The sequence below is a fragment of the Falco biarmicus genome, chromosome 4, assembly GCF_023638135.1.
Source record: "Falco biarmicus isolate bFalBia1 chromosome 4, bFalBia1.pri, whole genome shotgun sequence".
Classification (NCBI taxonomy): domain Eukaryota; kingdom Metazoa; phylum Chordata; class Aves; order Falconiformes; family Falconidae; genus Falco; species Falco biarmicus.
Window position 1 is genome coordinate 93,874,825 of NC_079291.1, and position 25,084 is coordinate 93,899,908.

General features: G+C 44.1%; 1 protein-coding gene across 18 annotated transcripts in view; it reads left to right on the forward strand.

Annotated features, from left to right (window-relative positions):
* Window positions 1–25,084, forward strand: part of FOXP1 (forkhead box P1) — a 391,136-nt gene that overhangs the window by 302,495 nt on the left and 63,557 nt on the right. For 16 of the 18 annotated variants that reach the window (XM_056335165.1, XM_056335159.1, XM_056335162.1 and 13 more), the window contains 4 exons: window positions 11,118–11,255; window positions 12,343–12,432; window positions 17,988–18,147; window positions 24,453–24,657. In XM_056335165.1, coding sequence (XP_056191140.1) covers window positions 11,118–11,255; window positions 12,343–12,432; window positions 17,988–18,147; window positions 24,453–24,657 — 593 coding nt within the window. Of the gene's footprint in view, window positions 1–457; window positions 602–11,117; window positions 11,256–12,342; window positions 12,433–17,987; window positions 18,148–24,452; window positions 24,658–25,084 lie in introns of those variants that run through there. The other 2 variants (XM_056335177.1, XM_056335174.1) reach the window with 2 other exon arrangements.

Below are 25,084 nucleotides of genomic sequence, written 5' to 3' on the forward strand. Positions count from 1 at the left end.
GTGCGCGGAGCTGGGGGGCCGGCGGCGATGCCCCCCGCTGGGTGGACAGCGTGCGCGCCCCCGCTGGGGGACAGCGTGCCCCCCGGCCGGCCGTGTGCTGCCCCGCGTTGCTGCAGGCTGAGGCTTGCTGGGGGGGTTTGTAGGTCGTTCTCCGCCCGCGTCCCCCTGCGCTGCCGGGGCAGAGCGGCGGGGGGAGGCAGGGGGGAGCGGGAGCCGCTGCTCACGGCAGAAAGTTGCGGCGGAGGGGGGGGCGCTTCCCCCGGGCCGCCCGCCGGGGCTTTGTGCGGCCGCCGGCGCCCCCGCCGCACGGCTCGGCCCGGCGGGCGGGGCGGGGCGGGGCGGGGCGGGTCCCGCGGGGCAGCGGGCGCGCGGTGCCCGCCGCGCGGGGGGCGGGGGCGGGGCCCGGGCCCGCGGGGCGCCCCGTTCCGGGGCGGGGTGTGCGCGCGGCGCAGGGCGGGGCCGCGCGGGTGGCGGCGCGCGGCGGCAGCCCGCGAGCAGCGCGCCCCGGCACTCCGCCCGCACCCGCGGAGGCTCCGCACCGCACCGCTCCGCCAGCCCGCTCCATGGCCCGGCGCGCCGCCCGCCGCCCGCCGCCGCCCAGGTGGGTGCCGCGGGGAGGGGGGGCAGCGGCCCGGGGGTGCGCCGGCCTCCGCCTGTTGGCTGAGTTTGCTGGCCGGTTGCGCGGCCGCGGAGGCGGGGGGACGCGGCGGGGGGTGGGGACGGGACGGGACAGCGCGGCGCTTCGCAACTTGCTGGAGGTTTTCCCAAGTGTTGCGGTCCGTGCCGGGCTCGTGTTGTGACAGCTGGGGCGCGCAGCTAGGCGCGCAGCCCCGCGGGGGGACAGCCGGCAGGCGCGGAGAGCCGCGCAAAGCGCTTCGCCGGGGCTGCGGGGCCGGGTCAGCCGAGCGGGCTCGGCGGGCGGTACAGCGGGGGGAGCGGAGCTGGCGGCGCCGCCGGGAGCCCGGCGGACCGTGCCGCGGGATGCGCAGCGCGGTGCCAGCCCCGCCGGCCGCCCGGCGCACGGGAGGTGGCGGTGGGGAGGAGGGAACCCTTAGGAAGTGGGTGGTAAGTTTAGAGCAAAGTGCACATGCACTCTTCCTCTTTGGAATTAACTCCTTCAAAGCCAGCCCGTTTTACGAAGCGCTGGGGGTCTCGGCCGGTCCCAGGCACCGCCGCGCTCTAACGGGACGCCCGCGCCCCGCTGCCTCTGCCCGCGGTCGCGGCGCTGCCGTTTCAGCTTTTTAAATAAAAACAAATTTGTTGGCAGGAAACGTGAATCATTCGGGGTGACCGAGATCTGGTTATGAAAACGGAATGGTCGGATTTATTCGAGCGCACTGCAACAAATCGCTGAAGTTTATTTCTAATAAAAAAAGTGACTTCCGCGGGCCAGTTTGACTTTGGATAGATAAACTGAAATGTTGCAATCTTTTTCGTTTGGATCAAAGCTGATTTTCATGCCTGATGTTTCCGGGCCCGATCCTGGAGTGACCTGTGCGTGTGCAATAGCTGGAACAGCAGAAGGGTCCCCCCTCCCTCCCTGCTGAATTCCTGTGTGCCGGATCGGGCCCTTCTGAGTACCCCTTTACTGGGCAGAGCTTTCAGGCATCTTGCACGGCTTTACACTGAGTTAAAAAGCAATTCCCTTTGCTTCTAGCTCTTTTGAAAAGTCAGGGCTGAAATGCGTGTTTCTACGTCAATATGTCATTAGAGCAGGCTTCTGTCTGGTTAAGAAATGGCTTTTGTTGATCGCGTGTTTATTGCGGTAGCAGCCTAGGAAGTCTCTAAAAGCGGGTGCTCTTCTCGTCTCACAGCCAGCGGGAAATCTGCTGTCAGAGGGCTTTCAGCGAGCTCCTGTGACTACTTCCAAAAAATTTCATTGATAAGGCTGCAGAGATGAAATCCAAATCCTGCCTAAACAGAGTGGCTGCCTTGGCCTAGACTGTGATAGAGCTGAACTGCAAACTGATTGGTCTGACACTTTATAATCAAAGTTGATTTATTGTTCATTAGTAGTGCATTAGCCCTTTCAGGCAAGACAGTTATTTGTGTAGTGGCCTGTCAAACAAAAGACCGCTAGCACCTGTCATTTCTAAACCATGAGATAAGCAAGCAGATATTACGATAATGCAAATAGAAATACGCTGGAATGAGGTAAAGTTCTAGCACTTTCCCTGGAAAAAATACTCTTTTATTTAACGTGCCTCTCTTTGGCATAGAGGGGAACTGGACGATGGAGGGAAGGGGTTCCCCAGCGCCAGGACCGTCAGGAGGAGAAGGCGTTAGGGATGAGCTGGGTGTGCGTGGCATGTGCTTTCCGAGCCCCTCCGAGGTGAGGAGGCAGCTGGGGCAGATAATGAGTTGGGGAGCGCCAGTTGCTGAGATGGAAGATGTGAATGCTGTTTTGTAGCCTGAATTTAATTTCGTTTGGTTTTGATTTTAGCGTGAGAGCAAGATCAAGGCACTTTGCGTGTTTTGTCCCCAACTCCTTCCTCCTCTTCCCAATGGACAGATGTCATGAAATGATGCTCTTACTGGCAGGGGTTAATTATATGAAAACTTGATGACATCACAGCAGAGCTGTGAGAATGTCAAAATACATCTGCTGCCATATTCAGACATATTGCTCTCCCTCCTCTCCCCCTATATCAGCTCCCCCCCTTCTCAAAAGGGAATGATCTCATGACATAAAACAGAAAACAACACAAGTGTCAAAAGAAAACAAAATTAGTGAACTTTTGTCTGCCACCATAGAAACGAGGATTAACTTATGTTATTCCAGAGCATGGAATGGAGACTATCTGCATGAGGATATATAGTGTATTGTCTTCTGTGAATTTTCATTTGACAGGGATTTTGGAGGCTGTGATCTTAATTAAATCTCAACTGACTCAAATAATGCATCTAAAGGCATGCAGTGTTGCGTAACCTTGCTGAGTTGGTAAACCATAAATCATCAGAAAGCTTATGATAGGAAGGGCTGCTTTGAAATTTTTTTGTTTGCTACACTTGTTTTTTGTTGGTTTTTTTTTCCCTGGTCTTGTTTGACATACACTTTACTGTACCACTGTGCCCTCCCTTTTCTAAGCAGTGTTATTTTTGCTTTTTTTTAAAAAAAAAAAAAAACCAAACAAACCTTTGAGACATGCTCTGACCAGTCACTCAGCTAAACTGGAGAGAAGTCATAAATATAATGGGATTGACAGGGAAGCAATGAAATCCCAGCGCTGGCTTTCTGGGGATCTCACTGCTCATAGGGAGGTGCGGGTGCCTCACGTTCTCCTACAGCTGGATGAGCCCTCTATATGCATTTTAAAAGCGCAGCTCAGCCCCATGCTGAAATTTATGCTGGGGTGTAAGTAGTTACCAGGCACCACTGTGGAGTCGTAACGTATTGCCCCTGGGTTGTAATGGGTCACAGATGGATTATTGCACTAATGGACGGTGGGCTTTGACGTCTGTGCAAGTTGAGTTGGTTTTTAGTGGTGTGCAAGGAAGAAAAGGGTTGCAACAGTTGTGCGGAGAAGGTGAAAGGGGATTTTTAGGCATTAAAAGTGATGTAGGGCAGTCAGAGCAATTTCTTATGCAGCATTTGAACCTGGCTGTGCTGGAGCACTGATGTTGCTCGAGAATCACGTTGCTTTTAAAATGCTGAAGCTGAACAAATTACTGTTTTAGTGTCAAATGCTTTGGTTTCTGTGTTTGTGATTGCCTGTCCTGGGCAGCTGAAGGGAAAGGTAAGGGGAGAAGGATCTTTTTCATTCAAAAGTTTAAGGAGTCGCAAAGCTCTTGTGCTTTCTTGTTCTGTATTTCTTAGTTTAGAGCTGCTGTCAAACCTAAGCTGGAAGGACACAGCGCTTGGACCTACTTTTCCCTGTAGCAAGATAACTTACTGATGTTGTTTTCTCCCCCCTTTCCTAGGGAAAAGCAGTAGCAAGGGTAGTTTTATCAACACCTGCAAAACTAGATTGTGGGAAAGTCCTGACACCATAAGCTAAATTTGTTATTGTTTGGTGAAAGGCTTGGCTGGGTTTAAGCAGTTTGTTTGTTTTATTGAAAGCAGAACTGCATTACTGGAAACTACTTTGCTGTAGTTGAGTTAAAATGTCCTGCACTGTTTTGTTTTTATAAGGTGCTTACTTGCTCAACTTTGCTTTCCAGTTAGAAGGAAGGGGAAAAAAATACATCATGCACTCATCTGCAGATGTAAAGTGGCAGTGTAGAGATTGGGGGGAGAAGCAGCACTGGCAAATATCTCTTCCAACGGCCTTTTTTTTTTTTTTTTTTTTTTTAACCTTTCCAGCACAGTTTCCTCTGCTAGCAAGAGGATGTGTAGTTTGTACTGAAGTTGAATGAATATTAGAAAACACAGACTGAATATTGAAAAAATAAGAGGTATTGCTAATTGTTCTGTGCACTAGTTCGGGATAGATTTGCCTTCGTTGATTAGGTAAGATGCTGTCTTGTTTGGGAGGCACAACACCCCCCTCCTCCCCAAACTGACAACGGGTTTTAATTTTTAAGCTTTATCTTGCCCTTAAATCTGAAACATCATTGTTCAAATAACTGAGAACAAGGTAAACCAACAACATCAAAAAGGTCGGCTTCTGTGATTTCTCAAGGGCTTGTTATTTTGTACTTTCCAATTCTATTTGATGTCTTGACAAAACAAGATGACACAAGGGAGAATACATTAAATTTTGATTTTCATCTAACCTGTTACAGTAGTGGCAGCTTAATTTCTTCTACTTTTTACCGAAGGTGGCTTTTTGCACAATTACTCTAATTGCCACGCCACTTTATGAGAAGGTTTCTTTACGGGTTTCCCATTTCCCTTGATTTTGTGGGGCTTTTTTTTGAACGTGCTTTGACCTTTAACACAGCTAGCTTGCTGGTTGGAGTGTGTCTTCATTAGAAGTAAATCAGTGAATGGCAAGATTGTCAAAGAAGCAACTGACGTTTTCTCATTAGAATCTAATTTGCACCGTTGTGCTTAGCTGTGATGTTCAGCTGTAGGTGTCTGCCATAGGTGAGAAAACCTGCACATTTTAAGCAAATAAAGTTTACAACTGTTGTAAAGGCTACACTTGCAACAAGAGTAGCAAAGCCTGACCGAGTGGTTAAGCAGAGCTCTGTTTTGTATGGGAAATAAAGAGCACGGTTTAACCAGGTGAATATTTTTCAAGAGCTCGCTATTTTTTTCAGCTGGCCAGGACAGTAGGTATCTCCTCAGATGCCCCAAGTCTGTAGGGGTGGCACCGGGTTCAGTTCTTGCAGGAGAAAATAGTCACAGAGTGGAGAGAGGGCTCATCCTTCCCTAGAAACCTGTCGTGAGTTGCAGTTCTTAAAAATCTGCCATGGGAGGAAAAGAAAGAAAAAAAGCAAAAAAGCCCCTCTGTGTAACACTTCCTTTCTGCTTACATGGAATTCTAGGTGTATTAAATGTTGCCGGTTCAATCACACTCTTTTATTATTTAATTAAGCTCTCCTTAATGTATGTATGAATTAATACACAAATGTAAGGAGTCTGACATGCTGATCACTCTCAGTGTGTTACGGGTGTTTGGGGGAGAGGGTTTCGAGGGGTTTTAAAGGGCTTCAGGGGTATTTTTGATGTTTCTGAGCAGGATTGCTTTCGGTTTATTTGAGGCTTTTTTGACAGAATATGTTGATCTAACATTCCCTTGCACTAAACTCTGAAAAAATATATGGATTTTTTTTTTAACTGAATCATCATAAAATATCACCACTGTTAGGAACCATGTATATTGGGTTATAATTTTTCCTTTCATGCTGGAGCAGGAAACAAAAATGATAACTTTTTAAAATGTGAAAAATGATGATGATAATCTCGAGGTTGAAATCTCACTCAGCTTATTAAATGAGTATTTGGTGGTGTGTGTTCTGGTTTAGTCTGTATTTGACAAATGTTAGATGTAGAAAGGATTTAATTTATGTAAACTTTATATTTTTATGCAAATTAAATGGGTATTTATTATAGCAGAAACAATTATCCTGGCACTTAGTGAGAAACCTGGTATGCATGAGAAGTGGTAGATAAGATCAGATGTTTCATTCTGTAAACAAATAGGGAAATATTCCCGCTTTTCCTCAGCTAGAAGAGAATGCAGAAGACAGCAGACACCCTGACATGTCGGGGAATGTCAGCATAGCCCATCCTACCGCCTTCCGTGGGTCAGAGGGAGATCTTCCCTCCTGATAAAATATAATAAACAAAATTATAATAATAAAATGCTAATTTAATTTTAAAGAGGGCTCCCCTCCCCTTTTAATAGGGAGTTGTATTGTTATGAAGAGAACTGTTATGCTAATGACAGACTACTTAGCTGATTTTACATTAATATAATAAACATTACCTGTCTTTATGTGTTGTGCCGTATTATGGCAAAATAACTAACTCTAAAAGTGAGATTCCATTTTGCATAATGAAACAGCATTGCAGTTTCTGCGTGAATAATTCTAACAGCGGCATTTTTTTGCTGTTGGTTCGGAGGATGAAATACTGTGTCGGAAATGTTCTGGTCTCGGGATGGAAGCAGGTCCTGCCTGCAGCTCTTCTTTTGCTGGGCTCTGCTCTGGCTTGTGGGGTTGTGCTGCTCTGCTTGCCAGGGTATCAGTGGTTTATCTTCTCCTGTGGCATGAGCAAAGCTGGCTTGTATTGTTCCGGCTGAGATTTTTTGACATTTAAAATGTATTGCGCATAATAGCTTTCTAATAAGACAGCTCGAGTTAATTGTTTGGTTTTGCCCAGCCGTATCTATTTTTATTTGTAGCCCAGTATTTTTAACTGTTCCTCAGCAACTTGCTCTGTCTGTGTTCAGCTATGTTTTGTCCCGTTTGACTTGTATCACAAAATCTTTAACCAAAGAATTGCTGTTTGGAAATCCGAGGTGCCTGGAATGAGGTCTTACTGAAATTGAGTTTGAATGTACATCGCAGGAGGAAAAGATTTTCTGGCAGAGTTATTCTTCATGAATTAAGGAAATCCTCCCCATCTTCCATGCACGCCTGCTAACAGTTAACAGGACCACAACCGTATCCGACGAAGGCACGTTGTGTGAAAATGGCATTCTTTTTTTTTTTTTTTTCCCACTTCATACAAGATTAAACTACTTGAAATTATTTAGCTAGTATTTAATTATATTAATATAACTGAATATGGGGGAATGGAAATGATTAAATAGGACTAAATCATTTTCATCCCTGTGACCCTTGTCTGGGTTGCGTGGAGGAGTGACAGATGCATCCCTGCTGTAACTCTGGTGTGAAGTTAAAGGTGAACTTGGTCCAAGTTGGTGGAAGTTTTCCTTGGTCAGTCTCACCAAAATACGGCGTGTTTGCAGAGCTTGTGTTCAGGGGTAGGGGGGGGGATGGGCAGGCTTTTGGGGGATGTGGAGGAACAGCAGGCAAAAAACCCTGGGAGAAATAGTGTCTGAAAACAATTGTGAGTATTAAAGACATTTTTTGCCGTTGATGGTATTAGCATGTCAGCAGGTCTATACTAGCACAGCTCCGAAAGCCAAATTGCAGCTGTATTTTTACCTTTGCTGCCAGGTTTACATGCAGCTGGGTATCTACCACACCCTATTGTTATCAGTCAACAATACCAAAAGTAGTTCATTAATCATATCAATAACAACAATCGTGTTTCATGTGGAAAATAAACAAGTTAAAAAAAGAAAAGACTGATTTCTGGTCTGCATGCTAACTTAGCATTCTTTAAATATATCTGCCAGTAGTTTAATTTGAACTTCAACTCCCTGAAGGCAGTAAGACAGAATTATTTTAGTTCTTCATAAACTGCCTTCTGTGATTCATTGTTAACTCATAAACCACGCTCGTTTTCATGTACTTAAACAGTTAAGCCATTTTTAAAGTTGGTTTGTAATTTTTTTTTGGCAACACGTTTAAGTTGACATCTGAGAGATAGAAATCTAAAATTAATTTATAGCCCTCGGTTTAGGTTTCATTTACTATCGGACAAAATATCAGAAATAAATATTTTTTATCTAACATAATGTAAAGTATATTGCACAGTATCTAAAATAAAGTTTAGTTTTGACTGAATACACTCAAAAAGGGACCTATAAATATTAGAGAGCTGTAGTTAAGAACTTACATGACTGTTTTAAATACTATTGATTTAAACCACTGGCTAGATTTTATGAATCAAAGTGTAATTTCCAAGCTTTGGCTATATTTCTCATCGCTAAAGCACTCTCTCTTGTGTGCCTTTAGCAGCTTTCCAGACATTCAACACGGGATTAAATGATAGTAGTTACAATGATCAATAGGTTAAGACCGGTACAATCACTCTTACCGCTAATGACCTCGGTAGTAATGGGTAATAAAGTGTGGGCTATAATAGCCTATTGCTGGTGCTGCATGCCCTTTGATTCCTAGTATTACCAGGGACTAGCTACATGAAAAAGTTGGACGTTGGGAGTTAAGAGAGTGGATATATAGGCCATCATTCTTAACTATTTAAATTCCTCAAACCGCACGTGAGACCATGCTTGCCTGGGACACGCGTGTCGTTGTTAACACGGTAGTTTCTGGTTTATTTGGATTTGTGAAAGGTTTCCCTGGGTTGCTTTTGTGATAAGCTGAAGTACAGACCTTGGCTAGCTGTGGCTGTTTGCCGTGCTTATAGGTGGAAGGCAGGACCTTCTCTATAGAGGGGCAGATGTGGTGTGAAAATGGGGTTTTGGATGGTGAAATGAAGTTGAGTGATCAACGCACACTTGCACTCCTAGGTGTGCCATATAGATACACATATACACACTTTGGGGTTTTTGCCCTTGCTCATTACGTGCTTCTGTTCTAGCAAAGAGTGTGCAGCTAGGAGATTCTTCACCGGAAGGTACATGGCCAGTTTTCAAAGGTAGGGTCAAATCCTCAGATTTATCCCAAGATAAATATGCAAAAAGCCATGGAAGTGAATGGGAGTTGTCTCCACATAGCTGACGGCAGAATGCGGCCCTTCTATTAATCACCGATGTGTAGGGTTTACAGCACCCCACCCTATTCCTGTCTGTATCCCTGCTTGTCGTCATAAATCTAACTGAAGAGTATTTGTGTTGTCTATCTTCCAAGAAGGGCACAGAAAACATACTTAAACATGCTTCCTCTTCTGTTTGCTCAGTCCGACTTCAGAAAGGTAGTACAAACCCGAGGGTAAAATAAACTTCTCTGGGGAGGAGAATAATGAAGGTGAGTCACACTTTGGGGCGAAGACAGTGACGGCAGGATTTAATTAAATAATTTTCTACTCCCAGAAAAGTTTTTAAAAGCGTGTGGATTAAGGTATTCTGAAATGATGGGGTTATCCATCCCGGTGACTCAGTGTCCTCGCAGCTGGTCCTGCGTGGCGAGGCAGTGGCATTCCTGTAGCCATGGGCAAGCGATGCCAGCAGCGGGGAGAACGGCCACTGGCTTCGGTGGGACTGGCATTTGACCCGTAATTAATCTCCATTTGCCTGCACTCACACCGGCCTGGAGCACGTTAGATACACAGGAAGGTGCTGGTGCCATGGGGAGCGCGCTGGGGACCTCGCCGAGTTTGCATTAATGGGATGTCGGAGCGCGTGAGCCTGTGTGGGGCTTGGCTCAGATGTTTCCGAGGCCGTGTCTGGCCCTGGCACACAACATGTACACAACAACACGGGGAGATGCGCAGTGTACATGCGTCTGACCTTCAGGAACCATTTTTAGTTCATCAAAATTAGTGATGCTGAGAAATCAGGACATCAGTGCATAATGACTGTGAAATTAGGAATGAGAGCTTGCTATGCAAATGACAGGACAAATCATGTGAAAAAGTCAAGATAAACTGCATATTAAGACATTATGTTACATAAAATTAATACTGCATTTCTCTCTTGCTTACTACTACACTGGAAGATTTTTTTTTTTTTAAACTCCTTTATCTTCGCATCAGCTATTGTCTGCTGATTTTTTTTTTAAACGAGGTGCACAGAAAAAGTGCTAAACATATTATTACCTTTTATTGTAATACATGAGATGACAGGAGATCCTTTTTAGCAAAGTATATCCTTTACTGCTTTTAGTTTTGTGCTGTCACGTATTTGATTTGAAACTATAGAAAAGTCAGGTGCTTAAATATTACTGTTAAAACTCATATGGGTTTTGTCTTTTCCTCTATTGTTTTTTTTTTTTTTTCTTCTCCTTTTCTTTTCCTTTTTTGGGGTGGAGGGTAGAGGGGTGGGTTTCTCGGGAAATAGTCTTCTTGCATTACTAGGACTGACAAAATGGTTCTCATGTAGTCTGCAAATTAAACACAAGTGCAGTGATTATTTTGAATAGCTAAATTACATTCTAGAAAGCTTGCAGAATTCATAGCATTGTCATTAGGTATCCGCTTGAATACAATTTGTGTAACCTTGGCCAAGACAGCCTGTCATTTTAATGTCAGTGTTTTATCTGAACAAGACATCATCCTTTCAGATACAGTGTACAGGTTCCTTGCAAAGATGCCCGTGCAGAAACGTGTTAACAGTTGCAAATATGAAATGCTATCAAGTTCATCACTGTAGCTGTTTGTCACTGAAATGTCATGGAAAGCGGCTTTTAATGGTATCTCACATAATATGAAAGAATTGAAGACATCTGTATGCTGGGTGAATATGGAATGGTAAAGACATCGTGGTAGGGCCTTGCTGTTAAAATTGCATAGGAGTCTAGTGCCGTTATTCACATCACTGAGCCTTCCTTCAATTTCCTTAAAAACCTGTCGTAATAGGGTCTAGATCGCATCAGCCTGGGATACTGGGCTGCTGGATTTCTGCACGGAAGGCAAGGGCTTTCTGGGAGGGAAAGGACCTAGTTGGCGGATTCTTGTAAAAATAATTAAATCGTAACAGTGTTTGTCATGTTATTGCGAAGGGAATTCTTATAAGTGAGCAATGTTTTGCGAAAGGGGAACTTAGTCGCTGGGAAAATGTGTGGTGGGTACTTCTGCCCGCTGTGGTGGGCTGTGAGGGCACCCCCGGTGCCAGGCACGGGGGTGGTGGGTGGTGCGGGGGAGTTGTGGCGATGCGCTCTGACCCCCTCTGCACTTTCCTCTTGTGCTTCAGGTTCCAGTGTCGGTGGCTATGATGACACCTCAAGTGATCACTCCCCAGCAAATGCAGCAGATCCTCCAGCAACAAGTGCTAACTCCCCAGCAACTCCAAGTCCTGCTCCAACAGCAGCAGGCACTCATGCTTCAACAGGTAATTGTTTCCTTAACAGCTGCTCGGGTGGCCCCTGCAGATCCTGGAGGGCTTCGCCTCCCAAAACGTTCCTGCGGAGAGAAGCTGCCCATGTCTCAGGTCCAAACCTTGGAGCAGCCATGCGCTGAGATGAACTGACTGCTCTTTTGTTTTTAATTCTAGAAATAGCTACTGGAAACAAATCCAGGGAGCAGTGCTAGGAGCGTTTCCAAGATCAGCTAAATAATACAGATGCATATTTAAGTGTCAGGACTTCGGCAGATGTCCCTGTTGCTTTTGCCTGCATCCCCCAGAAAGCATGGTGTGTCCTGACTAATGGGAATAAACACGGTAGTATGGTGACACTTGCCATTTTAGACGTCGTTACGTCCATCTGGAACTGTAAAGGACTATGGATACGGTGGCAATAAAAGCAGAGAGGTTTGCAAGCCTTAATCTGTTTGATTTCAGCCAACGTATGCCGTGCGGTGTGTCAGTGTTTCTCACAGCCCGTGGTCCTTTTTCAGCTGAAAAGTTTGCCACCGACGAGCCCCAAGGCTCCGTTATCAGAGGACATGGCACAGCGGGGGCTCACGAGTCCCGGGCGGGTGGCAGCATCCGCCCCAGCCCGATCTTGCGTGCTCCCTCCTGCCCGCGCCCGAGCGCTGCCTGCACGGCGCACATCTGGGGAGCGGGGAGGAGGAGAGTATTTCCCAGGATGTCTATGCATGTATTGAACAACACTTAATACAGTCAAACCCTATCATTTAGAAAGCATGTGTGTTTCACAACAGAGATTCGCCAGGCTCTCTCAGCAAGGGCATTCTGGCTTTGTTGTTACAATCAAAGGTCATTCCTTGCCTTATTTTAATTAGTTTGTGTAGAAAATGGTATGTTTTTCATCAGTTCATTTTGGAGATTACTTTTCAAACGATAATGCCAAGAATAGTCAGTGTGCACTGAATTTATTGTTGAGTTTCAAACTAAAGGTCAGACCATTACAGATAAAAGGATGCTATTTTTCACATCACAGTTTGTGTGTTACACCAAAAGGGACACTGAATTGGCTCTCCACTTTGTTACTTACCATCTTTCCTTTTCTTTGTAGCAGCAGCTTCAAGAGTTTTATAAGAAACAACAGGAACAGTTGCAGCTTCAACTTTTACAGCAACAACATGCTGGAAAACAGCCTAAAGAGGTACAGACAATACCCATTTTACTTTCAAACCGCAGATCCCCGGGGACTGTCTAGTGGCTATTAAACTGTCATTCATCTTATAAATGATTGCACAACTGAACTGACTCTATCGGGTCTCAGCTTTCAGATTTAGAGTTATTGTCCTGTTTTCGCCTGTGTTTTCCTGTGCTTTCCATTTGCTTGCTGCCACATATTTTATAGCAGGGGACCATGCCTTGATGTTCGGTATGAGTACTGGAGCAAGCATCTAGACTTGTATCTTGGGAGAGTGCTTTTGGAAGTTAGTTATGTTGGAGAGGGGAGGGGGCAAGCAGCCAGCCCAGATACCGTGCTGTCCGCTGGAAGCAGGGCAGAATGCCAAGAGACATTGGGTTTGGACTTGCCGTTTCCAGTGGAGAGGTTCTGGTTGCAGGTTCCTCGCAGCGTGGGCTTAGCAGGGACTGACCGCACTGGAGCATCATCGGTGGCGACACCGAGAAGCGAGGTCTGGGAGGCAGAGGTAGCATGGGAACGCTGCCCGTTCACGGCGTGGTGGCAGGAGACCTTGCTGTGATGCCACCATGGTCCATGGCAGGAATGGGACGGGCCCGGGCACTTTCTGCCTGTCCTTTAAATACACTTCCCTTTCAAAATACCTGTCATGTCCTAAACTTTGTTGATTGTGGTGTGCTGAAATTTAATTTTGCTGCAGTTACATTTCTTTTTAAGGCACCGAGTTCACCTCTGGAGTCACGAGGCGTTCGAGGCTTCCATGTTTAATCTGACATCAGTGCTGGCTTGGGTAGATCCTCGAAAGCTGCCTCTTGGCACAAGATGCTGCACGATGTCCTGCGATAGCGGCAGCACTTCTGTGTCACTTCACAAACGGCGTTGCTCAAAGCGCACATCAATTCCTGCCCCCTGCCTGCCCCCCCTTGAAATTTTGGTACATTGTGCCACCTGTGCCAAGTTTTAACCCAGAGTGAATTTTTCCAGCTGAGTTATAAACCCTTGAAAATAGGGGGGTTTATAATGGAAACGCTGACACAACCTTAACCATAGCGCGCTTACGGGCACCACTATAATAAAAAAGGAACAGATTAAAAAGTGTCTAAAATGTAAATCTAAAGGACTAACAGTAATTAAAATGGAAATGGCACAGGGAGGGAAGGCATGTAATTGTGAGATATCACTGTGCAGAATGCTCTCAGCTTTGTTTTGCTGGCTGTTTTTCTAATTCAGTAGGGCTTACTCATCAGTGGCAGTTCAATGCGCGTTAATGACTCTGGGATGCAGGCATCACTCTGGACAAAGAAATGATTATTGTGCGGTCAAAAGAAGTTCAAAGACAAGAAGGGAATTTCAGTTTTTTCCTTAGAGATCCACATTCAAGAGCATATAAATTAAGCCAAATGTTAAAAACCACAGTCTGAAAGCTGACTTCAAAGTCACAACTCTCTAATTAATGAACTGCGAGTTTCAGTTTGGACAAGTCGTGGTTTGATGCGCCCATAAATCAACATGACAGGTCTGTTTCACAGTCTCAGACAGCGCTTGTCATTGAGTCACATCAGATGTAAACACAGCAGAAAAAAGAGGGAATATGAAGGAGGTGCAATTGATCAACAGAATTGGTAAAAACCCACTTTTGAAACGCATTATGCATGATCACAGGAAATGGCGATAGCCTCAAGAGGCTTTCTCCTTCTGCTGTTGCTTTTTTGAATCAGATTTCTAACAGCCTTCAAAAGGGAGAATAAGAATTATGGAGCTTCTCCCCTGTGGCTGGCAGGCAATAACCCCCTGTTGTTATTTTGTGCTTCTTTCTTTTCAAAGGCGTCAAAATTTAGTTTTTTAAAGATCTTTAACTCTATATTTGAAGACAAACAATAAAGGGCTGCCACTGTCATTCTTATCAGTTACCAGGGATTGTATTTTTTCTTTCTGTTGCCACTTCTTATTAACCTCTTATTTGGTCTATTAGACATAGTTTTGAATGCAAGCCTGCATGCTGGGAGAACATGAAAGTTCAGATGAGCTCAGAGGGCAGATAAAGAAATTTGAAGGGGAAAGTTACACAGCAGAATGAACGATAAAAGTTAACTCTTCTAAATTGCTGTTGTCAGACAGGAGAGCATCTCAGACACAAAGATGAGGGCTCGGAGCTTAAAGAAAAAAATACTTTGTGTTAAAAAGACGAGAAGGGGAGTTAGACAATGTGATGGCATTTCAATATCTAACACACTGATTTACTGTGGTCACACTTCTGATATTACAATATCGAAAGCAACAATAAGGACAGACTCCTTCCTGGTTCAAGAAGAGCATTTTAACAGGGTAGCTGTGCAGAGAACAAGGGGCCCAAGTCTTTGCAGCGTTTGCTACGGTTCCGGGGGGGGGGGGGGGGAGGGGGCAATGTTCGCTGATGGTTTTCATGGAGGCCTGTTTGGATGATGCATTTCAGCCCACCCCACAGGTTTGTTCATTCAGCCCGTTTTCCCTGCCTTAAGGAGGTTATTCTTGCTCAATTAGCATGCCAGCGGTGCAATGGTGGTCTTTCTTTTTTTTTTTTTTTTCTTTTTTTTTTTTTTTTTTTTTTTAATCCTTTTTCTTTCCCCTGCTTCTCTCTCGTACTAAAACTGACGGTGGGGTCACATGGTGAGCAGTGCCGTGTTGGGGACTGGCGGCTGCCGTGCTAACGAGGGCCGGGTTTGTACCTTGACAGATGGAACAAGTGTATTCATGTCCTGTGTCCCCCAAGTCATTTTCTTCGTGCCTTGTCCTATTGTGCTGTCGTGAAAGAAGGAAAACACAACAAATCTCCCAAGCTCCGCTGGTAAAAGGGATGTGACCCCCAAGCAGGATAACAGAGGGACCCCAGTAAGGCTTCTGGCAGGTTTTACTGGAGGGCTGCGTGGCATAGCAGAGGGTGAGCACCGCGTGGTGCCCGACAGTGAGCCCGCAGCCCTGCGCCCGCCGCTCCCCAAAGCGGGGGCTCCCCAAGGCCGGGGGGGCCCAGAGCCACGGGGGGGGGGGGGGGGGGGTCCGGCCTGGGGCCACAGCGTGGGATGGAGCGGGTTGTTTTCCAAATGGGGCCGTTTGTCCTCCGGCAGTTGTGACAGTTTATGTTAGGCAGTAGGGAGTAACCTAAGAAAGGAAAACAGACCTTTGACAGAAGCTTTAGGGAGGGGATCAAAAATGCAAGTTTTATCAGGATATTTCAGCATTTTAACACTGACTACTGACCTGACAACAGGACTGCACTGAGACCTTTTTTGTATGCATTCAATTGTGAGAAGTAAACAAACTGCCTTGTATCCTGTGTTTGGTAACTGGGTGGGGAGCGCAGTTTGGCAACGTGTCTTGCTTTTAAATTCTTTCTTGGACAATGGGCCTTGTATACTTTTATATCCTGGCTTTTCAAAGTAAAGAGTGTTCAAGAGCTTTTCTTAGGATAGCTGAGAAGACAACCAAATGGGCATCAGTCAATTTATATAAAGGTGTTTTTTTCTTTCCTTTTTTTTTGAAACAGCAACAACAAAAAACAAAACCAAAACCATGCTAACTTTACACTCAGGCAGCAAATAGGTAAAACACAGCTTACTGTAACTAGATTTTTGTGGAATACCATTTATTATAGATATAAAATACATAATAAGGATATATATTTAGCAAATGAATATTGATGGAGGCAAACACTAACTCTTAATGTAACTGTTGCTGGGGCTTGTGTTCATCTGGTGCTGTTGCATAGTTGCAGCAGCTGGATCTCTCTGAGCAAGCTGTTGCAAAGAAATGAAAACTCTCCAAGTTTTAGGATAACTAAACACCTAGTTATTTAACTGTGTTCTTGATGTCCTAGATTGTCTTTGGAAATAAGGTAGATGGACTTTATAAAGCAGATAAATTGACGGTTGGGTCAGTTGTGGGTGTACAGTTGGTTGCAGTGTTAGGGTTGGTGGGGTGTGGTGGTACAAGGAGGTGGGGGCCAGATCCCTGGCTGGTGTCTGTCAGTCCTACTCCCGCAGCTCTGGTGGATATATTTTTTTTTTTTCCCCTACTTGACACCCGTAGGGAATGGGGCCAGCGATCCTCTGGCTTGGTGTCAAGGAAGGGCGACAGAAAGCTTGGGAGCTGGCTGGGGTTTGTGAAAGTATGCAGTTTTGTAAGAGTTAATTTTCTTTCCGTAATTGTTAGCCATAATGTGTATAAGACCTCCACCTTGATATGATTCCTAGCAGATTAGGGATATTAGATAATTTCCTTCTATTTATTGTACTACTGCACTGTATTATCTTTCTATCACTCAGATAATTACTAAGGAAATCTACATTAATTTTTTTTGGCTAGCACAAGGAACTGCTAAACACTGGCATGATGTATTGATGTTTTACACAACAAAAGTTTTCCTCCTGTCATTGTACAATAAATAAAAAGATATTTATCAAAATGCAAAGCCTTTCATGGATTTTAAAGAACAAAGCAAATAAAATACAAGATGAGCATGGAAGTAAAACCTAGAGGCTTCCTTAACTGAACAAAATTAAGGACTCTGAAGCCTGGAGTACTGTACATATTAAACACTCACATTCAAGTAAGATGTTGTTTGCTAAATTATGAATGTGTGTAATTAAAATCTAGTGGCTGTTTCTATGAAAGATTTACAATGTTATTTCATCGTTTGTCATGGCTAATTAACAATATTAGATGAAGTTTTTCTTCTTCAAAGGTCTGATTTTTTCTCATTTATTTATGTCAGAAGTGATAAACAGAGTAGTTAAAAGCTTCTCTGGGTACAGTAGTGAGAAAAGCAACATGTTCTTTTACACCTCAAAGGTTCAAGGTTCACGTCCCTGTGGAGTAAAGCAACTCCATCTTCTTTCTAGTGAGAATAATTAAAATTTTCAAAGTGCAGAAGTAGCAGCCTTAAATACAGCACAGAATAATTCCAAACAGAACAGAAAGTATTGTGGGGCTTGATGGATGAAGAGGAGAGAGTAAGTATAAAATACTATAAATTAAGCCAGTCGTAATGCCTTAATAGTTGAGACAACCCTTGCATGAGCAAACAGGACACAGTGCAGGGTTGTTTTTCATTACATCTAAGTGTGATGTGATCGTGTGGTGTGATTCTCACGTTACACATGTTCTTTGCCTCAAAGAATTACCCGGGACTTTAACAGCCAGCAGCATTTGCTTCATCCGCCACTGAAATGCAGCCGCTTCTGGGGTAGAACGCGACCTCGTGGGCCAGGGCGATGCGGTAGCATGGACCAAGAAATGCTGCATACATTTTTAATTGGGATGGCAGGAGGGATTTAGGCAGGATGAAAGTAACCGCTGGAGGTGGGAATCGACTGCAGCCCTGTGGTTAGCTCTAGCACCTAAGCATGCCTTGGGGTCTTTGATACGGGGTGACGGGCTCGCTAGCTTGCCTTGATAACGGGTGACTGCGATCAGAAGTTGAAGTGTGTTGAGACAAGGAGCCCTGTAAATCCTCCATTAATGCTTTGCTCTGTATTGACAAACGTGCTTTTTTTTTTGTTTTGTTTTGTTTTGTTTTTGTTCTTTTCCAGCCCCAGCAACAGCAGGTGGCTACGCAGCAGTTGGCCTTTCAGCAGCAACTCTTACAGATGCAGCAGTTGCAACAGCAGCACCTCCTGTCTTTGCAGCGTCAGGGGCTGCTAACCATCCAGCCTGGCCAGCCTACTCTGCCTTTGCAACCCCTTGCACAAGGTAGGTGAGGGGTGTGGGAGCTGCCGGCTGTCTGGCAAAGTGGTAGCATGCATGCACACACACACGAAATTGTCACTCGGTACCAGAGAAGGAGAGAAGTCTCATAGGCTCATAAAATAATAAGCACAGAAAAATCCTGACAGGCAGGGTGGGCATTATAGAGGTATTTTTTGAGAAGGGCAACGCTGAAATCGCGGGTCCACCCTGGCTATCGGGAGGCAGGCAGTTTGGAGTTCAGATTCAATTTGCACAGCTATAGCCGGTCTGACGGGCTCGAAGCTGCTGGTTGTACTCATCTGGGCTTGAAATCCTTCACAGGGGGCGTCTTAATCGATTCTTGGTGCCGGGTTCATGGCTGAGAGTAGTGTGAGAGCAGCCTTTCCTTTTCTAAATGTGTTCCTTGGGCCCTTTCTGGTTCCAGCCTGGCGAGGAGCCGGGCACGGAGGAGCTCTGATCCGCACACTGCCGAGCTGTAGAAATTTGATTGCCCTTTGCTGCAGCTGAGAGGGAGAGGTGGCAGTGTCTCCTCTCCATGCCTGTTTACACAGCCTTCTATTCACTGCCTGTCTGCATCAGAGCCTCGTTCCTCCCTCCACAGTGAGGCAAATTGGGATTAACTCCATTTAATTTTAATGGTCTTATTGACAATTAGATCCTCCTACATCTTTATTCCGTCCTGCACTCTGCAAGAAGTTACTGCTTTGCTGACATCCCTATTTTTTCTTACCTTGTTGGTTTTTGGGGTTTTTTTAAGATATTGATACATTGAAAGCCATAACTACTTAAATTACACTACTTTTGACAGTGATTATAACCTGGGGTTTTTATTCTGTCTTCGCCTCTTTGGCTTGAATTATTTTATTTTTTTTTAAACTGGGTTTCTCTGCAAGCCTGGGGACATTTTAACAGACTTGCCTGAGCTCTGGCTGGTGTGATTAAGGCAGACAGAGTTGGCGTGGTTCAGGGAAGACCAGGTCTTTCAACCATGATGCTGGTAGTTCTGAATAATCATGCCTTTTGCTTCCCTTGCCCCATAATAAATTTAAACATCTACCTCAATAACTTGACTCAGCTCAGGTTGGATGATTTGGGCTCTTCGAAGCAGCCTCAGGGCTCCTACTAGTTGCTAAACCATATAATGAATTTACATTCAGCTCTGTTCAGTTAAATAAATGGAAGGGATGGGACAAAACTGCTCCGGTTCTTCGCCCTCCTTTGTGTGTACGTAGCTGCAAGGAGAACAAGGTGGCTGGTGGGAATTAACTCGCGTGGATAAATGAAGACAAAACTGGGGAGCGGAGTCTGCCTTGTGGTGTGGCTGGCGTGGTTTATTTAGGCTTATTTTTGCCAGACCCACAAGGGTACATGAGCAGCAAACTCCTGTCTCGAGAGGCTATGCTGCTGGGGACCTGGCGCCTCCCTCTGCGAGGGGCAGCGTAGTCTGCCAGTGTCCCGGAGCTGGGTGCCTGGTCCAGGCTGGTCCTCTGCTGGGTCGGAGGCTGATGTGTGGGAAGGTGATGCCTGGCTGGGGGCGGCATCAGGCCGAGGGTGGCAGTTAGTGGGTCACCATCAATGTGTGGTGTGATGGGGAGGAGGCGTGAAACCAGTCCAGGTAAAAGGGCATGTAGATGAAATGCCATTTGTACTTGGAAAATGTTACAGCGTGCATTAATTACGCTTCAGATTTATTGTCGGAAGCATCCCAGGCTGTTCCCACACACCCACCGGACTCAAGCTTCAACCTTTCTAATTTTTCCCACAGCTCCTATACTATTAAGTTTGCTCGGTAAGGTTCATTGTACAGTACATCAGTTAAGCTGTCCAAAGGAGGGCAATTGGGCAGTGACAAGACACGCTCATGTGTAATGTGAAAGAAATGAATGTGGTGATGCATGAAGTGTAATCTGTGCGGTAACACATCGGAGACACCAGTAGGTAATTCAGCAGTCGTGGCATTGATTGATATGGTTAGCAGGGTAGTGTAACTATTAGTCCTGGCAAAGAAGCGTATTTAAAACCTAAGGGGTGCTTGCTTGCATGCCGGAGACGACGTAAACATAAGCAGCAAGGGCTGGTTCGTGCAGGGAGATGAGCTGCGAGCGCTGGGGGCGGCTGGAGCCGGGGGCTTGGCGGCGGGAGGAAAGAGTAACTTGAGATTTCAGGCAGGTTGCAGTACAGCTCGATATTTTATTCTTTTTTATCAGAGAGACGATGGCTTAAAACTGATGTCATTATGAGGTTTAAATCAACTTTCTGCTTGCTTGAACATGGTCACCTGGGTATGGAGGTACAAGGACACAAAGAGGTTGAGCAACTCTGTTTGTCTTTGAGCCGGTGATACCTGGGGTTGGGAAATTGAGTTCCGTGAGCAGTAATCTGTCAACTGTCCCCACAACATACATTTTTTAAACCTGTGCCTACATTTTCTTTCATAATCAAGGGGACTAGTTGTCCTGAAAAATGCAATGAAGAGCCAGGGCTATAGTTTAAAATAATTGGTAATGGACACTTCTTACTTAAAAAAAAAAAAAAAAAGATTGCGTACCTCGTGCCCTTTTGTTTTCAGAACAGTTTGCAAGAGTGAGACAAATACTCTAAATGTGCTTATAAAAAAAATAAAATCATTCCTCTAGAAAATGCAGCTATGAATTTGGTTAAAAGCATTTTGCTTTTCTTCTTAAGCATCTGTAATAGTGATAAATGTTTCTAAGGAGAGAATGCTACTTTGTAAGTGATATTTTTGTTATGGTTTTAGAACTAATACATTGTTTAAAGCTGTATTTTAGTTTCATTTTAGTTTTTAGTGCTCGCCCATTGTCTTACACAAAACAGCACATCCTTTAATGTTATATTTGTGTAATCTTTGCTGCTTTCTATTTAGACACATCTATAATCTAGATTTTACATCTGTACATAACAGTTTAAAAATAAACCACATTTCGGCAGTGTTCTGAGCTGCAAGAGCTAGATCTTTAGTATCTGCAAAATGAAACTACAAATCACACTTCAGATCACCAGTGAGTGAAAATAATAGGACTGAGACATCTGGGTGCTTGATTGCTCCCGTAGATTTGGCAGTTTCAGGTCTAAATCCCGTTGCTGGTACATATGAAGTTGCAGCACTGGCAGTAGCGATCTTGGGTAATTGCAGCGCAGTTCTGGGAATCTGACTTGAAATTTAGCTCTCGCTGTTAAAATGAAACTGTTAAATGGTAAATTACATAATTTATTGCGAGTGTTCGTGGATCTATTTGACTTGCTTTTACCATTTGTTCTATTATTTTATTTAACCATTTTGCTGATGAGTAATGAGCGTACCTTTCAGCTGCCCAGTTTGACAGGCTAGTTAGGAATTCTCTCCAGAATTATTCCAAAAGAACTAAATTTGGGGAAGGATGAGAGAGGCTTTTTTTTTTTTTTAAAAAATTGTATTTTATTAATCGAGTGATGTGTTCATTTTTAAGCGACTGGTTGAGTGCAGATGTGTATGACATCACAGTTAACTCTTTAATGTCACCCAGCCTGAAATCCTCCTTATTATCTCCAGCATTTTTTCCACATGCAATTGGGTATATTTTATTTTTCTTTCAATACGCGGTGTAGTTGTCATTAATGCTAATATGAGTTACGCTTCTGTAGGAAGTTAGACCAAAGACCTTGACTTTCAGAGGATGTACAGCCAGATACAAATACTACATGTGTGTATATTTTAATGACTGTAAGACTTGGAAGCTCTTCCTTGGGATAAAGGATTAGTAGATCCAGAAGTGACCGAGAGGAGAGAGGGGGACAGGGAGAAGAGCATGGCTGCTAGCCTGTCTCTAATTAAAAACCTGCAGAAATCGAGATAAGGGGGTAGTGGCCAAAAAGAAAAGGAAAAAAAAAAAAAAAAAAAAAGGGCAAAAAAAAAAAAAAGTGCCCAGTTATTCTTTCCCTATTTGCTTATTCTGGAAAATAAAAATAGGTGTCGACTCATACGGTCTCATATCAATATGTTATCATCAACAGACAAGTCTATTCACTATTGTTTCAATTGAGTAAACAGTGGTGTAAGGGTCAGCCGTGCTCACAGGTAATTGTTAGTGCACAGACAGTCCTGTCAAGCGTGTTAGCTAAAAATACATCCCACACTGTCACTTCGCAAGGTGTTTGAAAATAATAGCCCCGATGCAGCAAAACAGGACATAGGCTTGTGTACTGACCTTTTTCTTTGTTTAATTTGCTCAGAGGTTTAATTTCAGAGGACAAGTAATAATTGAATATGTCTAATAACTAAATGCTCATTTGGGACAAAATCCATCAAAATATAATTGGCATTTGGGTCTGATGAAAGGAAAGTGACGTGGCTTTAGAGACACGGACATGTCCTAAGAATATCTGATCACTTAATGTATAAATTGAAGCCTCTTTCATAATATATATTAATTGCAGATACTTAAGGATTGTAGCATTTTTTTGTGGTGAACCGTTACCGGAGACCAACTGTTTTTGTTAATGCTACTCTCAGAAAGGCGGGGAAGGTTATTGGTCTGTCGTGCAATAATTTACTCCTCTTTGATATGCAAACGATCCACGGTGAATATAAAAAAATCCTATCAGACTCATTTCACAGTTCTTAACCACTTAGATTCTCTGGAGTCTATCGCCTCATTAGACCAGTGCTCTCCAAAGCTAGCATAATTAAAATCTTTAACAGTTTAGCAAAGTAAAGATGTTTGGCTGATCACGTTGAGATGATTATCTATCCATTGTATTCTAAATGACAAAAATAAATTAAATTTAGACCTTGGCATTTTTTATTATGTGTTTCAAATGAATATAATGCATACTCCCTCTTTTTTCTTTTTCTTTTTTTTTTTTTTTTTTTATTTCAATACCTTAGGTTTGGTGAGATACATGCCTGTGTGAGCTGCTGCTATACACTCAGAAAATGGCAGGTTTCCTTAGGATAGCCCCAGTGCTGCAATATGGTGAAACAATGAACAGTCATCCAAGTGATGGTCTGGAAGCACAGCGATGAGAAATCTCTTGAAAAACACACAGACACTGGCTTTTATCCCCCCCACCCCACCCCCCAAATATTTAAGTGATGTGTCTCTCGCTACTGCTAATTTTTTCCCATGGCCTTCTCTGAAAGAGCACTGAAATAGTCTTCAGTGAGAGAAACTTGACTTGTTTGATCATGTCACAAACATAAGCTTTATCCACAAGCATGATCTCAGTGCGCGCCCGTGTCACGCTGACGTGCGTGGCCCCCCCCCTTCCAGCCTTCGCTCTGGCCCAGTGCAGTTTGCAAAGTTTTCACTTGCATTATTTATGGAATGCTGTGTCCTAACCCTGGTGTCCATTTTGGCACAATTAAAAAAAAAATATTTTTTTTTATTATTATTTCTTGAAGCTTATTTTATATTTTCATTTTACTTTTGAATGGCTCATTAGCATTGATCTAAGAAATGACAGTAATAATAGTGTTACTTGTATAGAAAGTTACACAGTTTTTCAGTAGACACATCCATCAATTAAGCGAGCAGTTCAAGAAACCAAAATTAATGAGAAAGATAGGTGTGTTAATGAAATAATCATAGTATAATCAATTTGACTGTTAAAATTTGAAAAGCATTTCAGGAAGACAATATGAATTCATAATTTATGTCTAAAAGTGATTAATAAAAACTGTATTTAATAACAAAGCTATTTGTCATCATTTAAAACTTAAGCACAAAATTAGTCATATTGTGGTTTGTGTTGTCATAATAATAAAGCTGAGTGGTGTTTTTTTTTCCTAAGACCTTCCTTTCTTTTAAAAACAGGTTAGAAAGTATTCACTTTCCTTAAAAAAAGGAGAGAAAAAAACTGGGGAAAAAAAGAAAAACATTTCTCCAGCTGACTGCAGCGTAGCCCTTGGTCACCTTTGTTGTCAGCCTTGCTGTGAGCGCAGGAGGGTTTCTGCCTCAGTAGGGACTCTGCAGATGGGCCCTCTGGTCTAAAAATGACAAAAAATAATAATAATTACCGTGGTGTTTGGAGTGGGTGTTGTATCGTGTGGATCCCCCTGCCCCGCACCACCGGATTTTGCATTACACAAGTATTGCAGGTCTCACATCAGAATATTTAGCAGAGTGTACAGTATTCGGGGTTAGCCTTTGGTTATTAAAAAACCCCCACCAATATGTGCAAAAAACACACGCGGGCACACACACAAAACTAACACTAGGCTTTGTTTACTGACTCTTTGATTTAATTACTGTTTGAAGACGGCCGAATTAGCTGTTAATTGATTTAATTATCCAATTTGTTTGTTTCAGGCATGATTCCAACAGAACTGCAGCAGCTCTGGAAGGAAGTGACAAGCTCGCACACAGCGGAGGAGGCAGCCAGCAACAACCACAGCAGCCTGGACCTGTCCACCACCTGTGTCTCCTCCTCCGCGCCGTCTAAGACCTCCTTAATCATCAACCCACACGCCTCAACTAATGGACAGCTATCGGTCCACACTCCTAAAAGGGAGAGGTAGGTGCCAGTGGGGTTTCCACCAGTCAGCATCTCCGAAAAGCGTGCCGAAATGATGGTGGAATTGTGGGGAGCGGTGGCCAACCGCCTTGGCCTCGGTTTTGTCCTTCACATCTTGCTCTGTCTGATCTTGGTGTGGTTGAATAGACTCTCCACTGGGCAGAATATGCTCCTTTTGTTCAGATCTTTATGGCTTGTTAATTGGATCAATGTGGGCACAATTAGCTAATTAGAAGTGCATTGGATAAGCGTATTGGGGGAAGTGTGAAGAGTGTAAGCTGTTTTTTTGAGTTTTGCATCATGGGTGGTGTTCCTCGTGATTTGCTTTGGGTTTGCAGGTTGGAGCTGAGGAAAAAAATCTGTTGGTCAGTACAGGCTGTTCTACCACCTGTTTTTCTGCCAAATTTCAGTGCCCCGTCTCATCCGA